Source organism: Anabrus simplex, chromosome 7 (assembly GCF_040414725.1).
Source record: "Anabrus simplex isolate iqAnaSimp1 chromosome 7, ASM4041472v1, whole genome shotgun sequence".
Lineage (NCBI taxonomy): Eukaryota > Metazoa > Arthropoda > Insecta > Orthoptera > Tettigoniidae > Anabrus > Anabrus simplex.
The window spans coordinates 51,265,482-51,283,256 of NC_090271.1; the positions used below are offsets into that span (position 1 = coordinate 51,265,482).

At 42.0% G+C, this 17,775-nt stretch overlaps 1 protein-coding gene across 1 annotated transcript; it reads left to right on the top strand.

Moving 5' to 3' along the window:
- Positions 1-9,847: 9,847 nt before the first annotated feature.
- LOC136877683 (pro-resilin-like) lies at positions 9,848-17,251 on the top strand. The gene is made up of 5 exons (XM_068228703.1): positions 9,848-9,892; positions 9,943-10,000; positions 14,825-15,810; positions 16,961-17,155; positions 17,210-17,251. Exons 1-5 carry the CDS (start codon positions 9,848-9,850, stop codon positions 17,249-17,251), a joined length of 1,326 nt encoding a protein of 441 aa, XP_068084804.1.
- The last annotated feature ends 524 nt before the right edge of the window (positions 17,252-17,775 follow it).

The window sequence follows — 17,775 nt, forward strand, 5'->3', positions numbered from 1 at the left end:
GTTCTTTTACGTGCCAGTAAATCTACCGATACGAGACTGACGTATTTGAGCACCTTCAAATACCACCAGACATAGCCAGGATCGAACCTGCCAAGTTGGGGTCAGAAGGCCAGCGCTTCAACCGTCTGAGCTACTTAGCCCGGCCCACCCAGGACTTGTTCCGTAGATTTGATGGGGGTGAGAATAGTATATGGTGGTCAAACGAATGATTGTTTATACAAAATACAATTTTGGCGTGGAGATGAAGAAATTAGGACAGGGTAAATACCATGGAGAGCTGTATCAACCCAGTTAACAGGCTAATAACAATTCTTATAATAATATTATTGGTTTTACAGCACTCTACTACTTATGAAGTTTTCGAAGGTGCCGAGGTGCCGGAAATTTGTCCTGCAGAAGTTCTTTTACGTGCCAGTAAATCTACGGACACGAGGCTGTCTCATTTAATAGCTTCAAATTCCACAGGACTGAGCCTGAGTAAGGCCACCCAAGTTGGCAGAAAGAAAAAACCGCAGCTACAGATGGAGGGATTATTCTGAAAGATCATCTCTACGTAAATGGAAATCGTTCTGTCTAATTCGCGAACAGCCGAGTTCTGAGGAAAGGCAAAGTGGATGACAATACAATACGCTCAGGCAAGTAGAAAGGATGCTAAACAATCTAACTTGTAACAATGCTTCAGAAACATAGATGAATTTTGACCTGATTTGGTCAAACAAGGCTTGAGAACGTGATAGGTTTAGTGTGGAATATATCATAACTTTCATGGTATTTTGTTGATCAGTATACCAGGCAAGATGATCATAGGCATCTTGGAAATAAGTATGCGATCAATGGATGACAACCAAGGTGGTTTCAGAACACAGAGTGGATGCCAGAGTCGGTTTTTTACATGCGACAAGTAATTGAAAAAATACTACGAGAGGAATGGACAGTCACGTTTATGTTTCGTAGATCTAGAGGAGGCGTACGATAGAGTACAAAGAGAGTGGTGGTGGTGGTAGTGATTTTTGTTTTAAGAGGAAGTACAGCTAGGAAATCATCCTCAGTACCAAGAGAGAAAATTATATACGTACTGCGAGATTAAGGTTTTACGAGCTGATTATTATAGTCATTTATGTTGGCATCGGACAGCAAGTTGAATTGACTTTAGAATTAGGCTACTAATGGAATATTTCACCTTTGGGGGCCTCAACCCCGACACGGCGCGTCCCATATGGCTGATAGGGAATGTTCCTGTAGATATGCAGGACAGGTGTGAATAAGGCTTAGCCAAATAAACACCCGCGGATCAACTGAGGCAAAAAGGTCTGCAGTCAACGGTCTCGATGGCGGATGAGGATATTTCCCAACGGCTGAGAGGGCGGAAGAACTGGCTCTACGGCTAACAACCGTAGTTCTAACCACGGACAGAGTAATCTGTCCCACCAAGCATTACCATGAGGTAACATTATGCATGATGGAAACACTTTCAAGGAAAACTACCCCAGGTGGTACCCAGCAATGGAAATCCACCGTCGCACCAGGCGGCGCAAACAAGCCTGCGGATTCTGGGGAGCTTGTACCAACATGCAAGATGGAGTCGGAGCCATCTGGTAGCCAGACTGATGACATACTAACGACAAACACGACTAACCTAAAACAAAATCTAAGGACAAAGAAACATCACTATTTTGGAACTATCAACATACAGACTCTACTTAGGACGGGGAAATTAAAACGGACTTTGGATGAAATGGAAAATCAGAATATTCTAATACTAGCAGTGCAAGAGACGCGTTTTACTGATATTAATACGTTTGATTCAGAAAATTATAGAATCTTTAAGGGTAAGCCTGGACGAAAAATTGGAAGAAATCTGCAGCAACTTGGCACAGCATTTTGTGTAAACAAAAGGGTTATTGACTCCGTAACGGACTTCTCTTCTCCTTCTGATAGACTCTCCACTCTAACACTGAAATGTGCAAACAAGAGATACACACTATTCAATGCACACGCCCCCGTAAATGAAGACAACAGAAACAATCCTGATAAGGTGAAAATATTCTGGGATCAATTGGAGAATGAATTGCTAAAGACGCCAAGCAATCATGTCAAAATTCTGATGGGTGATTTCAACGCGCAGGTTGGGAAAGAACTTCAGTTCCGAAAAATAGTAGGTGGTTATCCAGCTCACACCAGAACAAATACGAATGGGAAGAGACTTATTGACTTATGTGAGACATTCGATCTTAAGTTAATGTCCACGTACTTCAAAAGACTGCCAAGGAAAAAGAAAACGTGGTGCGCTCCACGGAAAGATCTAGGTGAATATCAACTGGACCATGTTGCAATTTCAAGGAGAAACACTAAAGAAATTATGAATGTGGTAGTACGGAGAGGAGCCAATCTTGACTCTGATCACTTCTTGACCCGCATAAAATTCAAGCCGTTACCGCTAAACAAGAAGAGACTCTCTCCGAATGCGTCAATAAAAGTAAACCATGAAAAACTTCAAGAAAACAGAAACGACTTTCAAAGACGTATGCGGGAGAAGAAAATGGAGACTTGTGAGGATATTCGAGAGAATATGGCTAATATAGCTAAGGATGTTGCACCATTGCGACGAACTCGCAGACACCGATGGTGGACTACAGACTGTGATGTAGCAATTGATAGGAGAGCTGCAGCCTATAAAGCATGGTACGCAGATAAAACAGAAGATAAATTTGAGACATACAAAGAGGTGCGCAAACCGACAGCAAAGATCCTCCGGCAAGCCAAAAGAAATCAAATATCTGAAGAAATTCGAAGTATTGACACGGAATTTAAGAAGAACAATACTAGAAACTTTTATAGGACCTTTAGAGAGCACATACATGGATATCAACCATCTACCATGGGATTTCGAAGGGAAGATGGAAAATTGGCAGTGAATAAGAATGAAAATTGTGAGATATTAGCTACATATTTTGAGAAATTGTTGAACCGTGAAAAACCTAAAAATAAATGGCCAAAAGAGGATCCAAAGCAACGGAATGAAAACTCAATACCCCCTGACGAAAAAGAACTCTGTGGAATAATTACAGACTTAAAGAACAACAAAGCTGCAGGGGAAGACTCTGTCACAGCAGAGATGCTGAAAAGTGGTGGAGAAATCGCAATAACAATTTTAAGGCGAGAAATGGAAAAGATATGGGAAATGGAGGTAATCCCTGAAGATTGGAAAAATGCTATCATTCATCCTCTACACAAAAAAGGTGATAGAGCAGATCCTAACAACTACCGCGGCATTTCCATCATATCTGTAACTTATAAGACACTCTCTAAAGCACTACAGAGGAGACTTGTGGAACAAGTGGATCATGAACTAGGCGAGTATCAAGCGGGATTTAGGAAGGGAAGATCGTGCGTTGATCAAATCTGGAGTCTGAAACGTGTACTAGAGAATCATCTCTCAAAGGATCTGGTAGTCGTTTTTGTAGACTTTAAAAAGGCATATGATTCAGTCGACAGGGAACTGCTATTCAATATATTAGTGGAATTTGGAATTGACGCCAAAACAACAGCAATTATTAAGCAGACTTTAACTGGGACACATTCGAAAGTTAAGTTCATGGAAGAGAACTCCAAGCAGTTCGAAATTAAAACAGGAGTCAGGCAGGGTGATGGATTGTCTCCAATTCTTTTCAACTGTGTGTTGGAGAAGATTATCCGGGAGTGGGAAAAAGAACTGGACAGAAAAGGATTACTTAACCAAGTATACATTGGAGGGTCAAAAAGTGGTGTCGTGATTAATTGCCTTGCCTTTGCTGATGACGTTGCGCTGCTATCTAGGAATACTGACACAGCAATAGAACAGCTGAATGTACTAAAACTACAAGCAGAAAAAGCAGGACTACAGATTTCTTTCGAAAAAAACTAAATATATAACAAACATCAAAACAGCCCCTCGGTACCTGAAGACAGAACACGGTAAAATAGAAAGAGTTGATAGCTTTAAGTATCTGGGTGAAATAGTGCAATTGAAAACAAATGAAAAAGAAGCAAACAACACCAGACGGGAGAAAATGGCTGGGGCTTTTCGTAGGACATATCCTATATACAAGAAGAAAACCATCTCCAGACGAGCTAAACTAAGGCACTACAACACAGTGATTAAAACGGAATGTCTTTATGCTAGTGAATGCCTCCAAATGACAGGAAAAGCGGGACTGAGAGAAGCTGAGAAATTTGAAAGAAAGATCCTTCGCAAAATAATGGGTCCAAAGATTGTGGATGGACAGTATAGGCTGCGAGGAAGGGAAGAACTTTACCGAGACAATGAAAGGCTAACTGAGTCCATGAGAAAACGGAGACTTAAATTCTATGGGCATTTATTTAGAATGGATGAGAAGAGACTAACGAAAAGGATTTTCACAATACTAGACAGCAGACCTAAAGTGTCGGACAAATGGTTCAGGGAGGTAAGAAAGGATCTCAGACAGGTGGGACTAAATTCGGAAGACATCTCAAACCGAACAAAGTTTAGGTCAGTGATCGACAGATTTCAGGGATTCCATGACGAACCAAAACTTAACCGTGGGTGGACGGACGAAAGAAGACAGGCTGTCAGAGAGAGGATGCTGAAGTTCTGGGCTGTGAGGAAGGCTTCCAGAAACATGTAATTGTTATCTAACGTGGTCTCTAATGGCCGTAAACGAATATATATATATATTTCACCTTTGGTGTTCATAGAATAATGCGCAAGGGTATTTTACTGGAAGGTATGCAATGGCAGGAAAGGATTCAGTTGCTCGGAAATGAAGTAATCAGTTTGAACTATGTCGACGACTTGGTCTTAACGACAGATTATACCGAAAACCTGCAATCTAATAACTTAGAGCTTGAAAGTAGGTGCAACAGGAATGACATGGGAAATTGGCGTCTCCAAGATCAAGTGATGTTAGCAGGGAGGAAATCTAAGGTGACAGGAAATATGAAACTGAAGCAGGTGACTCATCAGTTATTTAGCATGTGTATTCTACCAGGATGGTAGTATATTAGCAAGTGAATTCAAGGTACAGCAAAGCTAATTCACTGAGTTCAGAGTTGCGATAAACGGTGTTTGTATGAAACTAAGGAACTGTCTTTACCTCGGTACGTCGGTCAGTTTTGAGACCGAGTTTACCGTTCGGGGATGAAATTTGGATGGATACAGGATATCGTAATCATAGCTTAGAACTAACGAAGACAGCAGTAGCAAGAATGATTGCAGGTACATTATTCTTATTACTTATTTAACGTCGTACTAACACATCGAAAGTATTCATTTAAGGAAGGATCGGAAAGGGTTACTAGAAATGGGAATGTGCCGGCTGTGGACTTGCCCTTGCCAGGACAATGACCTTGAGGCGGTTGAGGTAGGATCCCCCCAGGGGCGTATTCTCCTTGAATGCAAGGCATTCATTGCATGCGTTATGATAACACAAAGAACTGTCTGATGTACGATTTTAGGTTGTTTCAAGTCAAATATTAACGATTTCATCTCTCAGAAGTTCAAAATATCCGCGCAACTGTACTGGTTCCGTTGCTTGACTACGTGTGGTGCTGGTGTAGTCTCGCCGTCTACACCACTCTAGGAAGAAAGAGACAGCGAATGGAGGAGTTAAGGATGTAAGGCATTCAATCTTAAAATTGCATTCGGTGGCAGACGTAGTTCTGAAACCCACCGAACGATGTCGCTGCATTTGAAACTTGGTCAGAATTTGTCACCCCATACCCGTGCTACCCTCTGCCATCTGTTAGCAACTTGGAGAAAGTCGGCATCTTTACAGCGAGCGGGATCCACAGATTACCCCCCAGCGAGAACCCAATGTGACGAAACTGACCAATGCCACTGGGGTGACTTACCTCCAGTGCTTGAGTTGTGGCTAACTAGTGAGTTAATTCATTGTGTTTTCGCTGTTTTATTATATTTTGCGCACATGTGGTATTAACGATGGATGAGTCTAAAACGGATATAATTGTAAATCAGTTTGAAAAGTCATTTACTGGCCGTTCGTTTGATGAAAAGATTCAAATAGTTAAAGCCGGGAGACCTCTACCTTCCCTTGTAAATTTCTTCTTCTTCTTCTTCTTCTTCTTAATCTGCTTACCCTCCAGGGTTGGCTTTTCCCTCGGACTCAGGGAGGGATCCCTCCTCTACCGCCTCAAGGGCAGTGTACTGGAGCTTCAGACTCTGGGTCAGAAGATACAACTGGGGAGGATGACCAGTACCTCGCCCAGGCTGCCGCACCTGGTATGCTGAACAGGGGCCTTGCGGGGGATGGGAAGATTGGAAGGGATAGACAAGGAAGAGGGAAGGAAGCGGCCGTGGCTTGAAGTTAGGTACCATCCCGGCATTTTCCTGGAGGAGAAGTGGGAAACCACGGAAAACAACTTCGAAGATGGCTGAGGTGGGAATCGAACCCACGTCTACTCAGTTGACCTCCCGAGGCTGAGTGGACCCCGTTCCAGCCCTCGTACCATTTTTCAAATTTCGTGGCTGAGCCGGGAATCGAACCCGAGCCTCCGGGGGTGGCAGCTAATCACACTAACCACTACACCACAGAGGCGGACCCTCGTAAATTTAAAAACAGAAAACAAGAATTATGTACTCACGTTCAATACAGAAACTTACAGTAAAACTGTTTGGCTCGAGTTCACCTACATGCAATTAGGGTGAGTAGAATTGAAATTTACTTAATACATTGTGTTAACTGCATGGTTACTAGTTGCATGCCTCAGTGGAGATTCCAAGATACGCCACTGGATCCCCCGCTGAGTCCGAGGGAAAAGCCAACTCTGGAGGGCAAGCAGATTAAGAAATAACTTAACTTATTATCGTCATTTATGTTGGCATCGGACAGCAAGTCGAATTGACTATACCCTAGAATTAGGCTACTAATGGAATATTTCACCTTTGGTGTTCATAGAATAATGTGCAAGGGTATTTTACCGGAAGGTATGCAATGGCAGGAAAGGTTTCAGTTGGTCGGAAATGAAGTAATCAGTACTTTTAAAGTAGAGTAGCATATGCATACCGTGTTAACCACCTTGCTCTCACGTCTCACACCACATTCGTTGCTTTGAAACCATCTAAATAGCTATTTGCTTTATATCGCACCGACACAGATATGTCTTATGGCGACGATGGGATAGGAAAGGCCTAGAAAGTGGAAGGAAGTCGCCGTGGCCTCATTTAAGGTACAGTCACAGCATTTCATGGCGTGAAAATGGGAAACCGCGGAAAACCATCTTCAGGGCTGCCAAAAGTGGAATTCGAACTCACTATCTTCCGAAATAAATCGCAAAGCCAACTCGTTCGGTAATTACAGGAACAAATAGGTAGATAACAGGGAAGAGAGTATTCTTTTATTTTAATTGAATTTCGTGTGGCTATTTCTAGCCGAGTGCAGCCCTTGTAAGACAGACCATCCCATGAGGGTGGGCGGCATCTGCCGTGTAGGTAACTGCGTGTTATTGTGGTAAAGGACAGTTTCCTGTGTGGTGTGTGAGCTGCAGGGGTGTTGGGGACAGCACAAATACCCAGCCCCCGGGCCATTGGAATTAAACAATGAGGGTTAAAATCCCCGACCCGGCCGGGAATCGAACCCAGGACCCTCTGAACCGAAGGCCAGTACGCTGACCATTCAGCCAACGAGTCGGACATTCTTTTACTGTAATCATAGTTAATACGTAGAGGTACTTCTTTGCAAATTTGGTGGCAGAGCCGGGAATCGAACCCGGGCTTCCGGCGGTGGCAGATAATTACACTAACCACCACACCATGGAGGTGGACTAAAATGAATAATAATAATAATAATAATAATAATAATAATAATAATAATAATAATAATAATAATACCATGCGAGTTGGCCGTGCGGTTAGGGGGCGCAGCTCTGAGATTGCAGCCGGGAGATAGTGGGTTCGAGCCCCACTGTCGGCAGAGCTGAAGATGGAATTCCGTGGTTTCCCATTTTCACACCAGGCAAATGGTGGGACTGTACCTTATTGAAGGCTACGGCCGCTTCCTTCCCATTCCTAGACCTATCCTATCCCATCGTTGCCATAAGATCTATCTCTGTCAGTGCGACGAAAAGCAAATAGCAAAATAATAATAATAATAATAATAATAATAATAATAATAATAATAATAATAATAATAATAATTTAACTGACTAATAATGACGTTTAGTTATCATATGACCTGAACTACTGCGTGGCAGACATTATGAAGTAGAGCCACTAGCCTCCTTGGCTATCAGTTTCAATATTATAATAGTGCTGCTGTCTAGTAATGAAAGCGGGATTCTACTGAACATTTCCTATGGTTGAGTTAATTTTGTCGGGTGACACAAACTGCGCCTTTAGATAACTTTAAAAAGACAACAACAATGGCATGGAGTGCCAAGAATGAACCCGTGAACCTGGGAATATGTGTTTAACAATCGATCAATCGATCAGTCAGTCACCACTGATTTACATTTAGGACTTCCGACCACGAGGCAGATTCCCTATCAGAAAATGCAAAATTACGACATTATAACACAGTAGTTAAAACAGAACTGTTATAATTTGTGGCAAATTTCGAGTAACGATGATCGATAAACAAGAAAAAAAAATCGTCCGCAAAATCTAAGGACCAAAATTCGAAAATGGAATTTGGATGAAAAAGAAATCACATGAAATCTAAAACGTTACAGAAAATATCACAGATACAATTAGGGTACGGCGATTACAATTTTCTTGTCACTTATGTAGAATGGGTAATAACAGGCTCACGAAGAAAATTTTAAACTTATCAATGAAAATTGACAGTAATTGGTTAAAAGAATCCAGTGAAGACCTAAATGAAATCGGGACTAATGGAGAAAGCGTTCAAGAGAGAATAAATTCAGCGCCATAATACACAAACATAAACTTCCTGTAAATGCCACCCGATTAAATACAGGTTGGACAGAATTACATAAAAAAGGAACACAGCGAGATGAAGAAGAGATATTCAGAAGAGAAGAAGAAAACGCAAGAAAAGTACTAATAAGTTCAAACTCGTCCCTCGCGTAAAGAAAGCAATAATAATAATAATAATAATGATAATAATAATATTAATAATAATAATAATAATAATAATAATAACTAAAACCAGGCACCACAACACGGTAACTAAACCATAATATCTCTATTCCACAGAGTGTATGAAAACAGGAGAAATGAAAGGGCTAGAGGAAAAGAAAGAAAAATTCTAAGAAAAATCAGGGGCCCGTTAGAGAATGAAAATTGGATGTTCAGACACAGGAAGAATTCATACTTCTACAAAAATGCAGAATGTGAAAGAATGTCTGATACGATCAGGAAGAGGAGAGATACGTTCTTTGGTCACGTAATGAGGATGGATAATGCCAGACTCACAAAAATAATGTTTAATCATGTTTACAAGGGTAAGCATGACAACCAGTGGATACAAAGTATAAAAATAGATTTGGCGGAGATGAGAATAACAGCAGATATAATACAGGACAGAACAAGTGTTAGGCGACTGATATACAATTTACAGGGTTTTTAGAAGAGAGAAAAAGAGGAACGGAATAACATCTGGACAGGAGAAAGGAGGAAGAAAACGCAGTGAAATAGAGAAGAACTATAGGAAACCAAGAAAGGAATCAGTAACAAACCAAAATGAATGCAATGGGTTACTTTACGTGCTCCTTAGATGGCAAAATTCGATAAAATAATAATGATAATAATAATAATAATAAGAATATGAGGAAGGCGAATTAGAGCAATGAAAGGAGAGACATATTGCGAGATGATGCGATGTGGGAAGCGCTCGTTCTAGGGGCGGAGATGGCGGTGTGGCGCAATAACCACAACCTTGCAGTGCACTGCGCGGTGAGTGATCTGGTTCTCTGAGTACTATATAAACTGACAGCTCATTGCAGACATCATCCACAGTCTTCTTCAGCACTCAACAAGCAGCAAGCAGCTCTCCTGTCATGGGTAAGGTAAGGAGAACTTCAGGGCACTAGGTTTCTAGTGTTCACATTCGCAGTACTACAGTGCTGCAGTAAAGGTAGCAAAAATATTCAATTACTAGATTGATTATGTCTTGAAAATTAGATCTCTGACTATGTGCCATATGGTTAAAATTTCACTACAACGAAAATAGGAAGATTTGGTAGGTGAAGCTTAGCGACTGCCTAGCTAAGTTGGAGAAGGCAATCTGTAATGTTGTAGGTTCAGTTCCTCGTATGAAAATCGAAGAATTTCGAAACGATATTTCTGCTTCATTAAATGCATTTCGCCCCAAAGTTCATTCGGCTAACACAAAAGTGAGTACCCGGAAGCAAAAGCGTTCGGATGTAGAGTTAATCACTCTTCGCTCTCAGTGTCGAGGGCAAAGCGTCAGGTGAGAAAGGGGAGACAGCGTGTACCCTGAACATTTTGTGAGCGAAAACTTGTCAATTCAGGTATTATTTAGAATAATAATTGTTTCCAATCACGTAACATTATTGTATTAACCGCTTTACTTATTTTCGACTCCCTTCGGCAATCCTCAGACTCACGTCAGTTACACGAAGCACGTTGACGCTGTCCATTCTGTGCATTTTCCCATAGATTTTCAAAGCTTTCGGATAGAGCAACACTAACGCTATCTGTAGGTGTTGAGTGTGGAACTATGACTTTCCTATAGCGAGATTTCTCCGCCAGAACACAGACCAGCGTCTTTTTATTGCCTACCATCTCAGGCATTTTAATGTAATGAATTTGAATTTGCTTTATTATAAGACACATCTCAAAATAAAATAATGATAAATAATATTTAAATACGAAGTATAGCAAACTTACACCTAATTAATGAATGAGCATAAAAACCCTTAAGTACATGCGTTTTCTAGCCCGCCAATATTAGTTACGGTATCATATTGAAAACGAGCTGTTTCTTACTTAGATGGTACAAGTTCGATAGTTGCAGTCGCTTAAGTGCGGCCAGTATCCAGTAATCGCGAGATAGTGGGATCGAGCCCCACTCCCGGCAGCCCTGAAAGTGGTTTTCTGCGGTTTCCCATTTTCACACCAGGCAAATGCCGGGGTTGTACCTTAATTAAGGCCACGGCCACTTTCTTCCACTTCCTAGGCCATTCCTATCCCATCGTCGCCATAAGACATATCTGTGTCGGTGCGACGTAAAGCAAATAGCTATTTAGATGGTTTCAAAGCTACGAATGTGTTGTGAGACGTGAGAGCATGGTGGCTAATACGGTATGTATATGCTACTCTACTTTAAGAGTTAATTTTTAATTTTATAGGAATAGTTTCTTTCTTAAACTGCTTACCCTCCGGGGTTGGCTTTTACCCCGGACTCAGCGAGCGATCCTACCTCTACCGCCTCAAGGGCAGTGTCCTGGAACGTGAGACATTGGGTCGGGGGTTACAACTGGGGAGGATGACCAGTACCTCGCCCAGCTGGCCTCAACTGCTATGCCGAACAGGGGCCTGGGTGGGGGATGGGAAGTTTGGAAGGGATAGACAAGGAAGAGGGAAGGAAGTAGCCGTGGCCTTAAGTTAGGTACCATTCCGGCACTTGCCTGGAGGAGAAGTGGGAAACCACGGAAAACCACTTCCATGATGGCTGAGGTGGGAATCGAACCCACCTCTACTTAGTTGACCTCCCGAGGCTGAGTGGGCACCGTTCCAGGCCTCGTACCACTTTTGAAATTTCGTGGCAGAGCCGGAAATCGAACCCGGGCCTCCGGGTGTGGCAACTAATCACACTAACCCCTACACCACAGAGGCGGATATAGGAGTAGTTACTGGTGATAAGATATAAAGTGTAATTCATATGTTCTCGTGTGGCAGTTTGTGTTTATTCAGAATAGGCCTACAATGGCTTCTGAATTGAACATTCCTGACTTCCATTCAGTTGTGTGTAGTTTTTTTCAGTGCTGCATGTGGACGTCACTGAACACGCTGTAAAATAAATAATAATTTGACATTTACGACTATGATAGTATGGAGCTACTGAGGTAGGCCTGTGGATTTAGATCACAGTCAGCACCACTGGGCGTTGTAAAATGTGCTATGCGCCTCTCTCTTACTCAGTGAGGAAATAAATGGACCAGTATAATAATGTGGTTTATGCGCTCAATATAAACACATTTGTACATGCGTGTTCTGCCTGACTCGATTGCTGAAAGAGAGTAAGTTATATTAACTGTAGGTCACAACGAGGTTGAGCGATGATTCTCTCAACGAGGAGTTGGATCCGCAATATTGTCCTGGTCCTTGAAATGAGATATAGTCACTATCTTCATTAGCTCATAATTTTACCTTCCATCAGACAATTACAATTAATAAATAGAATACAGTTTAACTGTTTATGATTTCGAAGACTATGATTCAATTTGAGTTTGTGGATAAAATAGCATGACTGCTTTGTATTACTAAGTAATGGGCTGGTCAGCGTTATGAAATATTCCACCACCACTGATATTAATTTTCTCCGTTGGGCTGAGTAGCTCAGACGGTAGACGCTGGCTTTCTGACTCCAAGTTGGCGGGTTTGATCCTACCCCAGTCCGGTGGTATGTAAAAGAACACCTGCGGGACAAATTCCTGCACCTCGACTTCCTCGGAAATATTATAAAGTAGTTAGTGGGACGTAAAACGAATAACATGATTATTACTTTACCCCACCGGTAACACTACCTCTCTGTTCAGATATCACATCGTTTTTCTCATGATACTGAGTACATATCGATCTCGAAACTTAAATACGGAACTCAGACCCGAAACTTAACTGACAAACAACCAGAATAAGAGAAAAGATGGCAGTAATAATAATTTCGTGTGGCTATTTCTAGCCGAGTGCAGCCCTTGTAAGGCAGACCCTCCGATGAGGGTGGGCGGCGTCTGTAATGTGTAGGTAACTGCGTGTTGTTGTGGTGGAGGATAGTGTTGTGTGTGGTGTGGGAGTTGCAGGGATGTTGGAGACAGCACAAACACGCAGCCCCCGCGCCACTGGAGTTAACCAATGAAGGTTTAAATCCCCGACCCGGCCGCGTTTGCAACCCAGGTCTCACTGATCCAAAGGCCAGCACGCTAACCATTTAATCATAGAGCCGACAAGATGGTAATAGGGAATATGATTAATTTCTACAAACGTACATTTATGGATCCTGTAAAAATACTGTTACGTATACATAACGATGATTATATTGCAACATTTATATTTAATGCAGACAAGGTAAGCCACATCCATACAATCCACTAAGGTCATTGGAGAATTTGAAAGTAAAGGCTTTTGCTGCTACTAACCCCGGCCTTTGATCCCGAGAATTTACGTGGCACTTACTTTTGATGTAACCTGAGTAAACTCCAGGGTCATGTTCATCTACAGAAATGGAAATATCGTTTCTAACTTTTCAACTTCCCGACGGGGATTAGAATCCACCTCCCTCCGAGTGAACCGAGCAGATGTTATCACCTCTTCTAGGCACTCGCTTTAAAATTTACAAAATTTCATCTCAGTAAAACATTGTCAGTTATGTTGCATTATTATTTCGTTCAGTGCATACCAAATGCTGAAATGGCTTACTGTAAAGCCGACTCCCCAGCAGTTAGCTAAGGTATTCCTGACACCTCATGCAGGTGTCCCAACGTTAAGCCGTTTGGTTTGTTGTGGGTCACTTTCATTTCATTCGCAGTACATAAAACACGCCATTAATAAAGTAAATAGTCCTGCGCAAACTCAACATCATGATTATTTTAGTAAAGTAACTGCTAAGCTGAAGATCCTTGTACTGCAAATATTCCAGCTCTAAGGACGTTCTTGTCGGCGACGATTGAGCGTTTTAATATGAGACGTAAAATCTTCAGTAGTTCTTATGTGGCCGCAAACTAAATTATCGTGAGAAAATGCACTGCAAGTATAGCGAGTTGACACTTAATTTTAGACTTGTCCTCACCTGTCCCTGTAATGAAAATTAAGGGAATGAATGTTATGCCGCTCAGCGTCAGGTAACACTATCTATTAAGGAGCCTAGTTGAGTGAAGTTTTACACCTAAATTTTCCCGCAATCACTGGGATAGGGCACGACTCTAGTCTCACAGAATCTCCTACACCACTTCAAACGCAACGATAATAGTGATCCTCACAATTGTTCGCAGCTATTAAAAACGCAGGACTGATGATAATGAAGTTACTAATTTCAAGAGGAAATTTAATTTGAAAATCACGGGAAGAGTATCATTCCAAAGAACCTTCGTATATTTCTTTATGGAAGTACATTCAATATTTAGTTTTAATGCCTTTAACGTGAAAATAACAAACTTTCTAATTTTGAACATTCCTCTAGAATTGTAAATCATTCACTAAACTCATAAGGAAACTTTCAGGGCTACAAACATTGACTAATTCTATCACGAATTTCTATTACTTGATATTGATCTATTAGCCATTGCACGTATTCTCGTAAGTATTTTACTTCCTTGCAGTATAAGTAGGACACTGTACTTTTGAATGGAGTACGGAACAAGCTCATCATATGCTCAGTTGAGTGACAGAGTTAGTAATCTTACATTGCCACCTCTTACAAGTGCGACTTGCTTGCAAGAGTCTGTTCCTGCTCACGGGATGAACAGCATTCATCAGTCGACAGTATATTGCTGATGGTGAGTCTCCTTGTACATGGATAACATTCATATTTGCCTTCAATTCATTTTATTATAATATGTAGAATCAGCCATCAAGATTATGCCACTCCCTGACAGATGTAGCACTTTGTTTATTTGATAAAAATAAAAACAGTTTGTATATGTTTAGAATTTCGTCTCCTGCAGATGATACTTGTTCTCGCCGCCGTGGCGCTGGTCGGGGTGCTGGCCGAACCTCCTGCGGGGAACCGGTACTTGCCTCCTTCTAACGGTGGTTTCTCTGGTGCACTTTCCTCAACATACGGAGCTCCAGGCAGGTCGAGCAGGCTTGGCGGAAGCCGATCTGGATCTCTTCTCTCCAGCAACCGTCTTGGTAGCCGTGGTGGTCTGTCCACTCGTTACGGTGCTCCTGGATTCGGGGGTGCAAATGGTGCACTCAGCGCTCCATCAACTCAGTACGGTGCTCCTGGATTCGGTGGTAATGGTGGATTTGGTGGTGCTCTGAGCTCTCCCTCAACTCAGTATGGTGCTCCTGGATTCGGTGGTAATGGTGGATTTGGTGGTGCTCTGAGCTCTCCCTCAACTCAGTATGGTGCTCCAGGATTCAGCGGTAATGGCGGTTTCGGTGGTGCCAGCGGAGCATTGAGATCACCTTCAACTCAGTATGGTGCTCCAGGATTCGGTAGTAATGGCGGTAACGGTGGACTCAGCGGTGCTCTGAGCTCTCCCTCGACCCAGTATGGTGCTCCCGGTCTCGGTGGTAATGGTGGATTCGGTGGTGCTCTGAGCTCTCCTTCGACCCAGTATGGTGCTCCCGGTCTCGGTGGTAATGGTGGATTCGGTGGTGCTCTGAGCTCTCCTTCGACCCAGTATGGTGCTCCTGGTCTCGGTGGTAATGGTGGATTCGGCGGTGCCCTTAGCGCTCCTTCCTCTCAGTACGGCGCTCCTGGTCGCGGCGGCAATGGTGGTTTCGGTGGTGCCAGCGGTGCTTTCAGAGCTCCCTCAACCCAGTACGGTGCCCCCAATGGCGGTGGATTCGGTGGCTCCTCTTACGCTTCAGCTGCTGCTGGTCGTCTCCGAACTGCTGGCCCTGCTCCCGTATACGGTGCCCCCTACGCTGATGCTTACCGTGGAACTACTGAGGACCCTCTTGCTGTAAGTATAACATTTCCTTATGTCCATTAATATAAAATTACACTGGAGACTTAACTCAATATCTTCAACATTTTCAAACACGATTTTGTGAAGTTCGAATATAATTCGAAGAGGGCCTTAGAAGTAAAAAGGTCATCTGCGGTAGTCAACATAACAAATGTTAGATTAGTTAAGTGGTCAAACTGCATGTCCTCGGTTTCTTTAAGACTCGAGAAAATACTCTCAAGGAAGCTGTCTGGTTCACTTCTCTGTAAGTTTAATGTTTTGGGTCTTCAAAATTTCCATTTCGTAGCAATTATCTACACATAAGACATAACTGAGCTTATCATCTCTCCTTTACCGAGTTAACTATTGTGCTGGTGTTAATTACTCACCAAAACTTCTAAGTTCAAGACCACTTTGAGTACTTTCAAATTCAACTCTGCCACTCCCTTCAGTACTTATATTAATACCATTCGAAACTTCATTCCTGATATAAATCAGACTAATGACAGCATCAATAAAAATACTTACGATTGTTTGTCGTTTGTGATCCTTTATGAATTATCTGAGATTTTCTGTCTCATTTTTATTATAAAATTTATACTCGAAAGACCTACAGTATGTACATTTGCACAAGAAATGGTCATACTGTAAAAGTACGTAGATTAATACAGTAATAACGATCTGTATTCAATTTATATATATTCAAGTTCTCTTTGCTCTTCCACGCTTAATCTCCACTAAAACATCAAGTTACTAGTAAACATCGTATTCTTAGGATTGTCTAATGGGCGAATTATCACAAGAAACTAACCATGCGATGTCTAATCCGATTGTTGTTTGATGTTTTAGTAGCCGACATCAGAACTTGGACTGTAAAGAAAGTGTTTGGAAAGTAGAACCTTTAAGCCAGTAGTGACTTATTATATTACAAGATTAACCAATAACAGATCATTATAAAGTGCTGAAAAAGCTGTACTGTGTATTGTCACATTTCCACAATTCGATAACATTCACTCGTACAGTCAAACACATAATGTAAGTTTGCGGAAGATTCGTACTCATTCAAAGTTTCGCATGATGCTATTTTGCTGATTATTAATATTAAAATTGTTATGCATCATAAATTAACTTCCCTAACGACATATTGGTATTCTTTCTTTAATAGGAGCCCGCGAACTACGAATTCTCCTACGAAGTCCAGGATCAGGACTCTGGGAACGACTTCGGCCATCAGGAAAGTCGTCAGGACGAAGATGCCGTTGGTGAGTACCGCGTCACTCTCCCTGACGGCCGCACACAGGTCGTCGAATACGAGGCCAACGAGGCTGGATACAACCCCAACATCCGCTACGAGGAGACTGCTGAAGGTGCTGCTGCCGCCCAGAGGTCAGCTGAGATCAGAAGCGCAGCCCAGGGTGGATACAGCTACGGCCGAGGACAAGGAGGTCCCTACTAGATCACTGCCCTACCACAACCTTGACAATGACCGCGAACGTCCGTCATGAATAATGCTTTACGGGGTATTGAGCTCAGTACCCTTAATGATCACGTTCTTATTTCAAGTCGTCGAGAGGGATATATCTGCTATGCATCAGGAACCACTATGTACATATTCCAAGTCCTGATAACTTTGCAGGGATTTCTCCCTCACTGGTATACGAGGGTTAAATCTGTAATTGCATGGTGTTTAATTTGTGTGATTGTGTAGTATAAATGTGATAGACTTTTTGTAAAAGTTTTTTATTTATTTTGTACAAATTGAATTGATGTAATAAACGATTACGTATTTATAAATATTGGTATCTTATATTACCTAACATTTCCCTAGCATCCTCATGTTTCAATGAGATAAATTAGTAGCTGTGACCATCGTTGATGGGTTCGGTTTCTACAGAGTGGGCAAAATAAAACAGGCCTGGAAAATATTTACAATAGGACTGAGCCGGATTGACCCTTAACGAACATCGCAGAAGATGCTGG